The sequence below is a fragment of the Volvox carteri genome (genome assembly GCF_000143455.1).
Source record: "Volvox carteri f. nagariensis unplaced genomic scaffold VOLCAscaffold_160, whole genome shotgun sequence".
In the NCBI taxonomy this organism is placed as follows: Eukaryota; Viridiplantae; Chlorophyta; class Chlorophyceae; order Chlamydomonadales; family Volvocaceae; genus Volvox; species Volvox carteri.
In genome coordinates, this window is record NW_003307703.1 from 44,366 (window position 1) to 57,337 (window position 12,972).

Genomic DNA, 12,972 nt, shown 5'->3' on the forward strand with positions numbered 1-12,972 from the left:
GGGAAGGGGGGGGGGGGGGGAAAACGCGGGAAAGGGGTTGAGGGTTTCCGCCGGCTAGTTAACCAGCCAGCCCGTCCTTCGCTAGTATCCGCCCTAGCACTGCAACTATACGCACACACAGCCAAAAATACACACCTCGGGAAGCCCCCTTAGGGTTGAAAACCCACACTGTCCATCCCCCCAAACACATACACGCCCACAGTGTAATCTGAGTCAGGCATACATACATACATACATACATACATACATACATACATACATACATACATACATGCGCACTTGTCTCCTAAACTTTGCATGTATTTCCTCTCCCAACCCCCAACTCCCAACACAACACAAACACACGCACGCGCGTGCAGGAGGTGTTGCTGCAGCGCAGTGACGTGGAGGCCTTCCTGCTGTCCAGTCTTCATGCGGTGCGCCGCGAAATCGAGCGAGAAAGCCTCTTCCCCCGGCAACACAACCACCAACACCAACACCAACACCAGCAGCACCAATACCAACAACAGCAACAACAATCACAGCACCACCAACAACAACAACCGTCGGCTTCACATGTGGACGCGCCAGGTGGCGGTGCCGGTGGTGGCCGTGTGGGCTCAGACTTCCGAGATCTTCCCTGGGAGGACCGGGAGCGGGTGCTGCGGCTGTTGTTTGCCAAGATCAACAACCAGGCTCAGCAGGTGCACTTCACGGCTCTGCCGCCACACCCGCTGGTGGCGGCCGGCGGCGGCGGCGGCACGGAGATGCTGATGATGGCGGCAGCGGGGGGCTATGTGACGGACGCGGGGCCGTCGCCCTTGGTGTGAGTCGTGACTGCGGTTTAAGAAGGGGCAGTCAGAGGAAGTGGGCGGGACGGGGAGGGGCGCAGCGGGGCAGTGGTGGTGGTGGTGGTTGGGGAGTAGGAGGCCGAAGGCTGTGAGGCGAAAAGGAAAGCTTTGGTTGGATGTGGCGCCGCCGCTCTTGCTGGATTTGGAGGAGTAAAATTTCCATACGTCCGTTGAAATGAAACAGCACCCCTAGGATTTTGGGTCTAGCGATCTTCCAGGCCAATCTGGTGGAGTTGAAGAGCCAGAAGAAGAGGCAGATGAAGAAGACGATGGAAAAGACGCAGGCGACGACGACAACGGCGGTGATCCAAAACACACATTAATTGTGTCGTATTCTGGACACGTTTTTTAATATATAGATGACGAAACGACGGTGAATGACCCTTGACTCGCAATGGCCAGGGCTGACGAGGAGGGGAAGAGGTCGTTGTGGGAAGGGCAGAACACGCGCGTATGAGCTTTTCGTCTCTGCGGCGGCGCCGCCGCCGCTGGCACTGCCGCCGGGTCCGTCCCTTGCGGGCCTTAGGACTTCTTCCGGGGATGGGTGGCGAGTTTAGAACAGTAAAAGCTGTTTGCTTGGGTGTGGTCCGGGAGCTGTGTGGTCCCTTGGCTTTTGTTGGGCACGCTTTATTGGCGATGGTGCTGGCGCTTTGTGAATGTGAATGTGGATGTGCAGGGCGAGGGCAGCGATGGTGGGTGGTCGTGGAGATGGGTGGCCCTTGAGTCGGGGGGTGGCAGTTTGGGAGCGGATGCGGGACGGGGTTGGACGGAAGGGAGGGCAGCGAGATGGGAGGGAGACGGGAGGGGGATTACCGACACGCAGTGTCCTCCCCGAGCTCTGCAGTGGAGCAGGCAACATGGGCCTTATGTGCGGTCGCCTGTGTATGCGTGTATACGTGTGTACAGCCCATACACGCATACACACGTTCACATACACGTACATCCATACATACATACGCGGTACTTCCCACTCGCAGCTCAGCTTTCAAACGATACACACACACACAAGACTGAAGCCCACTGTAACAACTAAAAAGACAGCTGTAGTGTACCGCCGACGGGCAAATGGCAAAAATCGCACAATGCCCACGTCACAAAGGAATGTCGTACATGATATTTTACGTGAAGTTTAGGCGTTTTTTTGCTCCAATGTAACTGGATCTCTTCTATCTTGGCCAGGCAATTTTAAGGCAAAGCTGCGTCCTGGCCTCGCAATCCTCAATGAGAAGGGTGAGTTTTGAGAACCTACGTTGTTGTCTAGGAAACTTGAAGGACAGGTAAGAGAGTACCTGAGCGGTTGCAGCTCAGGCGGACAACTCCCTCCCAACCACCTAACCACGGCATTGGACATCGGCCGCTCTATCTGCCATTCCTCGCACAGGACTAACTCCGCCTCGCGACCCCTTTTGCAGGAAATACTTCTCCTCGCGAAGAGCTCTCTCTCTCTCTCCCCCTCACGCACACACACACACACACACACACATCTCCACTGCCCCTCTGTCCTGCGTTGGCAGGACATACATACCTATTCACATGGCTGTGACCTGTATACATACATATACACGCAAAAGCACCGGTAAGATACACAGGTTTAGGCGCCGCATACATCGCCTGATAGCTACGTACGAGCCAGGTGGGATAAATAAAATCGGGTGAAACCGAAAAAAAACACCTGTGCGCAATAAAAAAACTCGGTACCGGGACAGGCGCCTGAGCACGATACCATCATCCCGGGCTCCCGGACGGCTGGGTCCTGGGCCACAACACCAACCAGACTTAAGATGATAAGTCTTATCATCTTAAGGCTCAAATCTATCAAAATCATCTCAAATCCATTTCAAAATCCACCCAACTGGGGTACGGCAGTCTCCGAAAATTAAAAAACTACCAGGGTCGTACGGGACATCTGCACGATCTTATCGTCGCATGAAAAGCACCACCGCGTGGATCAGGTTCAATCAAAGTAGCATCCCCCCACATCCTGAATCGCGCCGTAGCATCTGTAAAAAAGGTGCGGATACGACAAAATTGTTGTACGGCAGTACGTGCATTATTCGGCCACATGATTATCACTTAGCCACCCTGCATCCCCGCACTCGTCCTTGAGAGTGTCGCGAAACGCGCGTGGAGACGTGTTTTGGCAACACCGGTGTGCGGGACAACAGTTCACGTTCACACGCACACACATATACACATATACATACACGTACACACACACGCGCGTGCCTGCACCAATTCCCTTCCTAGTCTACAAACCGTCTAAGCAACCTTGCCCTACGGAAAGGACGTTTCCTAAATAGGCCATTACGCGGCCATTCTTGCGCTTAAAGGATATTTTATCGCGGGAGCAAAATCTTCACCTCACCTCAGTCGGTGGTGAAGTGGTGAAATCGCGAGTGATGAGACCCAAGCACTCGCTCACTCACTCACTCACACGCACCATCCCGACAGTGGCAAGTACAGTGCTGCACTGCAGTTCAATTGGCGGGCCCTACCTGGAGGGTTTTAGGGTTTTAGGTTTTCCAAACGCTCGACGATCATCATCATCATCATCATCATCGTCATCGACATCATCGTCATCGACATCATCATCATCATCATCATCATCATCATCATCATCATCATCATCATCGTCATCGACATCATCATCAGCTCTTTGGCAAGGAAGCTGGCCCCCTTGCTGCCACCACCCGCCGCACCGCCATCGTCATCTCAACATCCCCTCCAGCGCCACCTTTGCCACCGCACCCCCCACCATACCCCATCAACGCGGGAGAACGACTATCCCCATCCCCATCCCCACCACCATCCCCACCACCAGCATGACCGTCACCGCTATTACGAACGTCACCAACGCCAGCAAGCAGCCGCGTCCTAGCAACTGCATCCTCCTCCTCCTCCTCCCCACCCTCCTCCAGGCCTCTCCTAACCCTTCGCCTGTCCGACTCATCGCCCCGAGACGTCCCCAAAGCGTCCGTGCTCCGAAGCACAACACTCCGAATCAGGGGTGCACCGTCACTCTCCTCCCCCTCCCCCTCCTCGTCCTTCCTTAGGGCAGCTGCAGACATCTTTGGTGAATCTTCCTCTGCCAAACCCCTGACGAGTGTTTCGGCTGGCACCTTGGTTCCGGAGCTTTGACTGGCGCTCGTGCTGCTACTGGTGCTGCTGGTGTTGGTACGGATGTTGGGGTCCAGTTTGTCATTGGCTAGGTGGCCAGCTGCGCCTTTCCGTACTCCATGCGTGCCGTCAAAATAGGTAACCAGAGCAACCCCCCCAATCATGAGCAGCAGGCCCACGATTCGCGCCCAATGGAGGGGCCGTCGCCTGGCGGCCACGTGGGAAAGTTGTACGGGAGTTGTACGGAAGCGTACGGAACGCAAGCACAGGCAACCTCGGGGGCTTAGGAACCGCAGGTTTTAATTTCATATCGCATTTCACTTCACTTCACTTCATTTGCCTCCATTTGTATCGGGCATTTTATTCTACACACGAGAGTATGATCTGACGACGGCGTCGCGCCACGTGCTCCCCATGTATGTCTGTATGTCTGTATGTGTGGTGTGCGGTGTGTGGACTCGTGCAGATTTCAAGCAGGCAAATCTGCTCCTTCCACCAAGAACAGCCTCTGAATGACCAGACGCCCCAGGGGGCCCCAGCCCTTCCCCCCCCCACAGCCCCCGGATTCCCCCAAACACTCCGCAACTGGTGCCCTCTGCACTCACCTCACCGTCGTGATGTTCCTGTTATAATAATCTACTCACCTACTCCCAAGCCCCAGCCAAACCAGCCCCCCGCATCCCCTCTACCTCCTCCCTCCCCCCCCCCCGTTTCCTCGGACCTTGAGGACACCGGCAGCAGCAGTTCACTTCCCACTTTCTCACATACGGTTACCCCCATTCCCCCCCACTCCCCCCACTGCGAAGAAGCCGCATGTTACCTGAAGCCCACCCAGCCAAGTGCGTCGAGTGTCACGGCCGTGCTGAGCTGCGCCGTCACGAAGATGGCCATCAAGGCGGCTGCCCCCAGCGTTCGCGCGAATATGATCACCACCGCCACGTACCAGGCGCCCATCAAGCCGCCCGTCCAGGCCCACCAAGGGGCAGCTACAACAGCAGCAGAAGCAGCAATAGCAGTAACAGCAGCAGCAGCAGTTGCAGCAGCAGGGGATTTGGAGAAGATCAGCAGAAGTAGAAGTTCGGCGAGGGATCGGATTTTTTAGCCGGCGTGGCTGAATTTCAGTTCGGAGAGGGTGCGAGGGCGCAGATGGTTTCGGGGCGCGTTCGCGAGGCGGAAAAAAAGGTTCTGAGCGATAAATTTTCAGAGAAGTTGCGGATTGAGTGGTGTTTGGTGTTTGGGGTGTCTCTTTCTGAAACTGAGGAGTCCGATGTCGCCATGGTACTTGCGAAATTCGTTCTTGTGCGGACGCGGTTGGGGTTGGGCTTGTTGTGATGTTCCATCGTTTGGGGTAGTTCCCTTGCTGTTGCACGATCTCACTCCTGACACGATCTACCTGCGACCGAATGGCGGTCAGGTCCTTTGCCGCCCAGACCATACACATCGACCAGCCAGAATACCACCAGCGCTGCTAAGCCGACAACGAAACTAACTATTGCCGCGAAACTGCGACCCGTATGGGATCCCAGAGTTGAGTTGATGCCACTTTGTGTAGCTAGGAATGCCCCTGCGACCGCGGCGCATATGCATCCGGCGATGTATGCAGAGCTGGCCTCTAGGCCACGCTGTGACATTTCTCACCAGGTGCAACAGTGACCATACTAGACTGCATTATAGCCGATGCACTGAAGTGCAGCGGAGACGGCGTTACGTTGATGTACGGCATTAGTTCCCAGTAATGTAACAAGACCAAGGTCATGAAATGTATGACGCTTGCTATGTTGACATGGCTTGGGAAAGGCTTGGCTTTATTGCTACAGGTTAGCTTTTTTAATAGTCGCACGCTTCAGAGCTTCGAGCTTACCCAGCTGAGCAATGGCCTCGCGTAACCACGAATGATCTTGTGAGGCATGCTGAAATTTCCATGCTTTGTCTTTTTCTATACAGAAAAGCCATGCCAACGCTAAGGAGGGCTGTCGTTGGTAGAGCAGCGCTTGCAGCGCTCGCCGCCCTGCTCATGTCGATGGCGGGCCTGGCGCAGTCACAGATCAACCCAAGCATGCCTTTGTACCAACTTCATGGATCAGGCACATCTAATCCCGCGTTACTTATCTGGCGTGTAAGTCGCACCAGGGGGAATCAACACTTGTAGGCTTCGGGTTTCACGCCTGGTTGTCCATCTGATCCATGCGTGCGCACAAACCTTGCTGCAGATCAGGTTGCCTAGGTTGCGAGGTGCATGCGATGGAATAGCTTTCTTGTATCCACAGCAACAGAGCTGGAGCTGGACAGCGTTTTCAATATCCACGCCGCATGCAAATGAACTGCCCGCGAGTATTTAAGCGATATCTTTACTGTACCATAACCGTGTTTGAGGCAACGCCATACGTCCATCTGTTAAAGTCATGATTCATTCTTTCTATTACTAGGTTCTAACTACCTCCCAACTACCCACAAACAACAACAACAACTACCCTACCAACAGCACCTTTCATACTTCGAACCCTGCCTCTCTCCCGCACCTTTTCCGCTCTCTTTACTCGCAGGTCATGGACACCATGATGGCCCGTACAAAACCCAAAATCGCCATGTCGTACCGTTCAATTGGTTCCGGAGCCGGCGGTGACGAATTCGCAGCCCTCAACTCTTCCGCCTTCGGCTGCGGAGATGTTCCCATCAGCCCAACTAACTTTAACCGAACTCTACAGCAAAACAACCCCATGATGCACGTGCCGTTCCTCGTTGGCTCTGTCTCCATATTCCACAATATCCCCGGCATTGGAGAGGTACGGCGATACGGCAGCTGTGCGCTGTACGGCGTACGGCGTACAGCACCTTTGGGAGGGTATGCTGTCAGGGAAATGGGGGGGTGCTGTAAGAAGGAGCGGGCCAACAGGATTTCAGGGGCAACACGGTTCTGAGGAAGAAGATTTGGTGGTCTTTTGGCTTGTGACTTATTCCTTGCTTATGGAAACACCCACAGCCCATATAGGTCGCGGCTCAGTTACTTGAGATTTTACTTCACCACCTGAAGGAGTAACCAATCGCACCGTGCGACCTCGCGCCGCTATCACACGCAGTCTAAGTATAAGTTTAAGTGCTCAATTAATATTTCCTTTTCTTTTGTTCTTCATAAATCCGACCCTCCCCCTTCTCCTTCTCTCTTTTGGTCTGTATGTCTGTCTCTCTCTCTCTCTGCGATATAGCTTGACGCCCTAATTTTTAATTGGTTCTTTTACTTTTCTTCGCAAAAGACACGTTGCGACACATGTATGTATGTATATGTTGTTACAGGGTGGTTAACTTCGCCAGCGGCCCCTTTCCCGGGCAGTCCCTGCTCTCCCCTGCTAGAGGGGCACCCTAATCCGTCACCCCATCCGACTTCAGAATGTATTCGTTGGGTTCGGCAACTCACCACCAGCATCCAACCAAATCTAGCGGATCAACAGCGCATCAACTTAGTTCCTGGTCAGCTCGCAAGTTGATTTTATCACGTCCTTCATCGTCCATATGATGGGGGGCCACCTCCCATTTCAACACTCCTCAAACACCCGAGGAGCCGGCAGGCGGATTTGAACCCGGGTCAGCCAGGAGCAGAAGTCAGGCCTTAACCTCTGCCAGCCGCCTGCCTACATGTATATATGTATGTATGTTTGTTTGTCGGCTGTGTGTGTGTGTGTGTCGGCTATGTGTAGGGCTTGTATCTGCCGCCGTGCACGCTCGCGAAAATCTTTCGAGGCGAGATTTCCCAGTGGAACCATCCAGAGATCGTAACCAACAACACCCACCTGCCGGATCTGGCCAATATAACCGCCAGCATCGGAATCGTACACCGAAACAACGGTTCCAGCAGCACGTACGCGCTTACTCACTACCTCAACAAGTAAGATGAGTGGTACGACATGGTTTCCGAACAGGAGTTCCAATTTGAATTGATGAAGGAATTCGGAAGCGAGCGGATTCCACTGGCGACCCTACAAATTTCAATCCAATGTTTTTAAAATAATTAAAAATTTTAAATGTTTTTAAATTTTTATATAAAATAAGAAACATTTTTTGAAGGTATTTTAGATGCTTAGGTTTTAGTAGGTTAGATTGCGGTGCTTAAAATGATTGATGTGTTTTAGGCTTGCAAAACATCTACAAACTATAGCAAGAAAAAGGTAACCGCCATTCCTGCAGTATTTATTTTGTATTGTCCATTTGTTTCTCCAAGGGAGCAATAATTTTGGCATGGGACCGGACGGGACATAAAACTCATCCCACCCTGCCCTGCCCAACCCTACCCTGCCCTACCCTACCCTGCCCTGCCCTGCCCTGCCCTACCCTACCCTACCCTACCCTGCCCTGCCCTACCCTACCCTACCCTACCCTACCCTGCCCTGCCCTACCCTACCCTACCCTACCCTACCCTACCCTGCCCTACCCTACCCTACCCTACCCTACCCTACCCTGCCCTACCCTAGGTCCTGCCCCGGGGAATGGAGCGGCAAGGGCCAAGGTGTGGGTGTGACCATTTCCTGGACCTCCATCCCGGCAGCCCGCAGGACGATGGTGACCAACTCCCAAACCATGGTGGAGCAGATCGCGACCAACCCGTACTCGCTGGGCTATGTGGAGAGCGGACAGGGACTGCTGGCAGGTAGGGTAGGGTAGGGTAGGGTAGGGTAGGGTCGGGGGCAAGGGGGGGGCCAGCGGGGGGGCCGCCCAGCAGGGGTATGGACGCTTTTGGAGGAGTGATAAATGTGCTCTTCTGGTCTCTCTACCTAACACCTAGTCCAGGGCAGCGACACCATCCTCTGTCCGAATCCGCTTGTATCACTCTTCCCGGGCGTACCTATTTTTAATCCTCCCGCCCTGCCTCCTTCACTCCGCCCCGCCGGGAGACTCTCCAGAATCCTGTTTGTTTGTATGCATGCATGTATGTGTATGCATGTATGTATGTATGCATGTATGTATGTATGTATGTATGTATGTATGTATGTATGTATGTATGTATGTATGTATGTATGTATGTATGTATGTATGTATGTATGTATGTATGTATGTATGTATGTATGTATGTATGTATGTATGTATGTATGTATGTATGTATGTATGTATGTATGTATGTATGTATGTATGTATGTATGTACGTATGTATGTATTTCCCGTTCTCCTCTCTATCTATCTATGATTGGGCCCCGGGTCCCCAGCCCCCCACAAATCATACACACACGCCATACCCCACAGCCGTCATACATAGGGTCAAAAGTCCTTCCGATGGTGGAAGGCATTGCGCCCCTAGTTGATGGACGGTGGTGACCTGTGATAAAGTTAACCTGCGAGCCGACCAGGAATGGAGTTGAGCTGCTGTCGACCCGGCAGATTCCGTTGGATGCTGGTGGTGGGTGCGGAACCTGAGCGATCCACTGAGAAGTTGACTAGGGTGACTGGATGAGGGTGCCCCGAAATACCCGCGGGGAAGGCAGGGTTTCGCCGGGTAGCTGCCACGGGTGAAGATATACCCCCCTGTTTCACACATACATACATACAAACACACACCCGACTTATGTTTGTCATAGGGCTGGAGGAAGTTCAGATCTTGAACGCCAACAACCTCACGCTCACCTCCAGCGACGCCGCCATCGCGCCCGAGTCCTTCATCGCCTCCCAGTTCCCCCTCGGCAACCTCACCACCGCCAACTGGACGGCTGTCAACCCCGTGTATGGCCCCAGCGACGCCAAGAACCAGTGGCCGCTCACCCTGGGCACCTACTTTTATGTACGAACAAATCTAGCGTATTTAAATGAGACAGGTGGGTACGGGTGGGCGAAAAAGGGGCAGGGTTGGCGGTTGTTCGTTGGTGGTTGGGGTCGCGGCAGGGCAGGGAGATAGTGGGGCAGTTTTGGCGTGGGGATATTGAGGGGTTGGGGGGGTGTTGATGGCTGTGGATGGGTGGGTGGAGGGGGCCGGGGTTTGTGTGTTTGGGGGCTTGGGGGTTTACAAGCGGATTATGGTGGATGGGTGGGTGTGGATGAGGCTATGTGAGTCTCGATTAGGCCCCAGGAGGGGGCGTATGTGTGTATGTGTTCGTTGCCTTTTGCGTCGTACTACTACTCGCCACAGAAACATTCCCCCCCGCCCATCGTTACCCCCCCCCCCCCTTGTCCCCTCCAGGCGGTCTCCTGAAGCTCTTTCTGTCGTACATGCTGTCTGATGACGTGGCGGCAATCATGCCGGAATACAGCTTTACAGCACTGCCGAAGAAGGTGCGTGTATGTATGATGCATGCATGCACACATGTATGTATGTATGTGTGTATGTATGTATGTATGTGGGGGGGAGGGGCAAGATGTGGAAGCGGGGCCGCGCAGGAAGGCTGTGGGCGGGTGAAGGGGGGAGACCCCGTGTATGCGTGTGTGTTTCCCTCCTCTCCCCTCCTCTCCCCTTTTTAACTTTCCCTTGTAAGAAATACACCTTTGAAGCAAAATGCCCTTCAGGATAATAATTTTCCATTTTAAAAAGGAAAGTGCTAATACGCCCCCAATCCATTTTTTTCATCATTCAAAAAAATGCACATGCTTTGCTCTTAATATTTTCAAATTCAAACCGCAACTTAAAATTCAAACCGCAGATCCGTCAAGATTTGACTTCGCTGTTGAGCAGCACCATCGTAGATGTGTCGCCGCCCGTGTGGCGCTCAGAGAACGGCACAGAGACGGTCGACGGGCAGCGCGACTTTGTGTTCAGCTCCAAGCGGGACTCGTACCTCATGAACACCATGAGCACGTTGGCGGCCGACGACAAGGAAACCAAAAACACCCTGAAGCTGGGGGACGCTTACCAGGTACTTCCGTACGTCCGTACATACGCCCGCACGCAGTGCATGTTTGCGTGTATGTGTGTAGTGTGTGTGTGTGTGTGTTTGTGTGTGCGTGTGTGTAATGTTGAAAGGTACTGGATCCGGGGATTGGCGGGATGGGGGTGGGGTGGGGCCTGAGGAGGAGGGGGGGGAAAGACGAACCACAAACGAGTGAAGCTGCTGCCAGGGCAAGAGTGTACCAGACGGGAGGAGGGGGGGAGGGGGGGGCATATCGGGGGGGTATTGGGGGCCCTGGCTTCCTCTTCTACGATGACTAGATGAGGGTGCCCCGAAATACCCGCGGGGAAGGGTACAGGGTTTCGCCGGGTAGCAGCCACGGGTGAAGATATGCCCCCCCATGCCCCACACATACATACATACATACATACGGCCCAGGAATAACGCGATAACGCGAATACACTTTCCCTGCAGGTCCACGGCTCCGGTTCCTTCGTGTCGGCGCTCATGATCCGCCACTCCATGCGGGTGTTGCAAGGTCGGGCTCGAGTGCCCGTCAGCATGACGTACCGGGCGGTGGGCAGTGTGGAGGCGCAGTTGGAACTGGGGGACGTACAAAACATGTACTCGTCGTACAACCACTTCAAGGTATGGGTCTGGGGGTTAAGGGAGGGGGTAAGGAGTGGGTTTGAGGCTGGGGGGCTGAGGTCTTTAGTACTGCTACTCTTACACTTCCCTCCACCTCACGCTATCATCCGTTTATCTCTGGTATCTCTGCTTCAATCGTCAGTGGTTCGTCCTTTCCCCCTTACTCCGGGCTCATTACTTCGTTGATTCGATTTGCTGAAAATACGCCATCAAATCTCCCCCCCCCCCTTCCGCTCCCCCCCGCTTCCCTCCCTTCCTCCCGCCCCTCCTCCTCCTCCTCCTTCCACTTTCCTCCAAACCCCTTTCGCCCCTCTCTCCCGGGGGATTTCGCAGGTGGGAGACATGCCGCTCGACACCTCCCTCTGGTCCAACTTAAACTCCCCAACCACACAACCGACCATCGGTGCCGTACTCCAGCTTCCCTTCGCCATTTCCGCTCTCGGCATCTACCACACGAAATCCTTCGGCTGGACCGCCCTAACCCTCAATTGCAAGCTCCTGGCCCAGCTATATCGAGGCGAGATCAAAGCCTGGAAAGATCCTAGGATATTTTCCCTAAACGGAGCCGCCGCCAGCTCCATTGCAGAACAGGAAACGAAAGCCAGCGTTACAGTCTTTGCGATGGCGGCGCCGTCGGGGGCCACCTACGCTTTGACCGGGTTTTTGACCAAGTCGTGTAATGACGATTGGCGGGCGCCGACGGGGCCGTTGACGAGTGTGGAGTGGGCAGCGGGGGTAAACACCACGTATCAGGTATAAGGGGCTCTTAACGGTGGCGGGCGAGGAGGAGGAAAAGAGGCGGCGGGAGGGGATGGGGGGAAGGGGGCAAGGAGAGAGATGTGCAGGAAAAGGCGGGCGGGTGGGGTAAGGGGGTAAAGTGTGTTGCGTGGGGTGTGGGGGGGCGCCATTCAGTACTGCGTGCCGAGTCCAAAGCTCCAAAGCTCTGCTTGTCGCGGGAAGGGAAGGGGAGGGGAGGAGGGAGAGTGAAGGCGGGGGAGGGAAGTGGTGCTGTTTGTGAAGGGGTTGGGGGCGTCAAGGGTTGGGGTGGTTGTACGATTTGGGTCGTACAGTACCTGTGTAGATAGTAACAGCTCGTGGGGATGGCGGATCCGGTGAATAGCGAATACGTTACTTGTTACCTGTTACTTGTGGGTTCGCAACACCGGAAAATGGCGGCGGGGAAAATGGTTTTCACCTCACCCACCCCAACCCACGCCACCTCACCCACCCACCTCACCCCATCCGCCCTGTCCCCTGTTCTTCTGCTCTTATGGCCGTGTGCTTCCAACCTCCATCCTCCCTTCCTTCCTTCCTTGGCTCTTTCCCCTCCCCTCCCCTCCCCTCACCCCTAAAAGGGTCGACCCATCACCACCCCCGAGGAGATGTTGGCCGCCCTGGCCGCCACCCCCAACGCCATCGGCTACCTGCCCGTCACTCTGGGCGCCAGCTCGGGACTGGCGGAGGCGCAAATGGAGGTCACCACCACCACCACCACCACGAATAAGAGTAATAGAATGCGGATCGTGTCGAAGCAGGCAGATCTGGCACGGGCTGTGACGCAGGTGGGTCCGCCTTGT

General features: G+C 54.6%; 3 protein-coding genes across 3 annotated transcripts in view; all 3 read left to right on the top strand.

The window, feature by feature from the left end:
* The window catches only part of VOLCADRAFT_100811 (uncharacterized protein), a gene marked incomplete at both ends in the record, with an annotated part of 7,764 nt that extends 6,611 nt beyond the window's left edge, over positions 1-1,153 (top strand). Inside the window, 2 exons of the mRNA XM_002959322.1 lie at positions 360-805; positions 1,015-1,153. Of these exons, the coding sequence (XP_002959368.1) occupies positions 360-805; positions 1,015-1,153 (585 nt within the window). The remainder of the gene's footprint in view (positions 1-359; positions 806-1,014) is intronic.
* Positions 1,154-1,758: 605 nt separating this feature from the next.
* Positions 1,759-3,968, top strand: VOLCADRAFT_108578 (uncharacterized protein; the record flags this gene model as incomplete). The annotated part of the gene is made up of 5 exons (XM_002959323.1): positions 1,759-2,107; positions 2,345-2,406; positions 3,282-3,676; positions 3,749-3,837; positions 3,884-3,968. Exons 1-5 carry the CDS (start codon positions 2,052-2,054, stop codon positions 3,966-3,968), a joined length of 687 nt encoding a protein of 228 aa, XP_002959369.1. The 5' UTR covers positions 1,759-2,051.
* A 1,930-nt stretch (positions 3,969-5,898) lies between these two features.
* Positions 5,899-12,957, top strand: VOLCADRAFT_100813 (uncharacterized protein; the record flags this gene model as incomplete). The annotated part of the gene is made up of 10 exons (XM_002959324.1): positions 5,899-6,063; positions 6,491-6,730; positions 7,640-7,827; positions 8,411-8,586; positions 9,509-9,742; positions 10,105-10,196; positions 10,634-10,774; positions 11,222-11,422; positions 11,813-12,148; positions 12,751-12,957. Coding segments are annotated over 10 exons (1,980 nt in total), but the record flags the coding sequence as incomplete, so codon positions are not given.
* Positions 12,958-12,972: the final 15 nt, after the last annotated feature.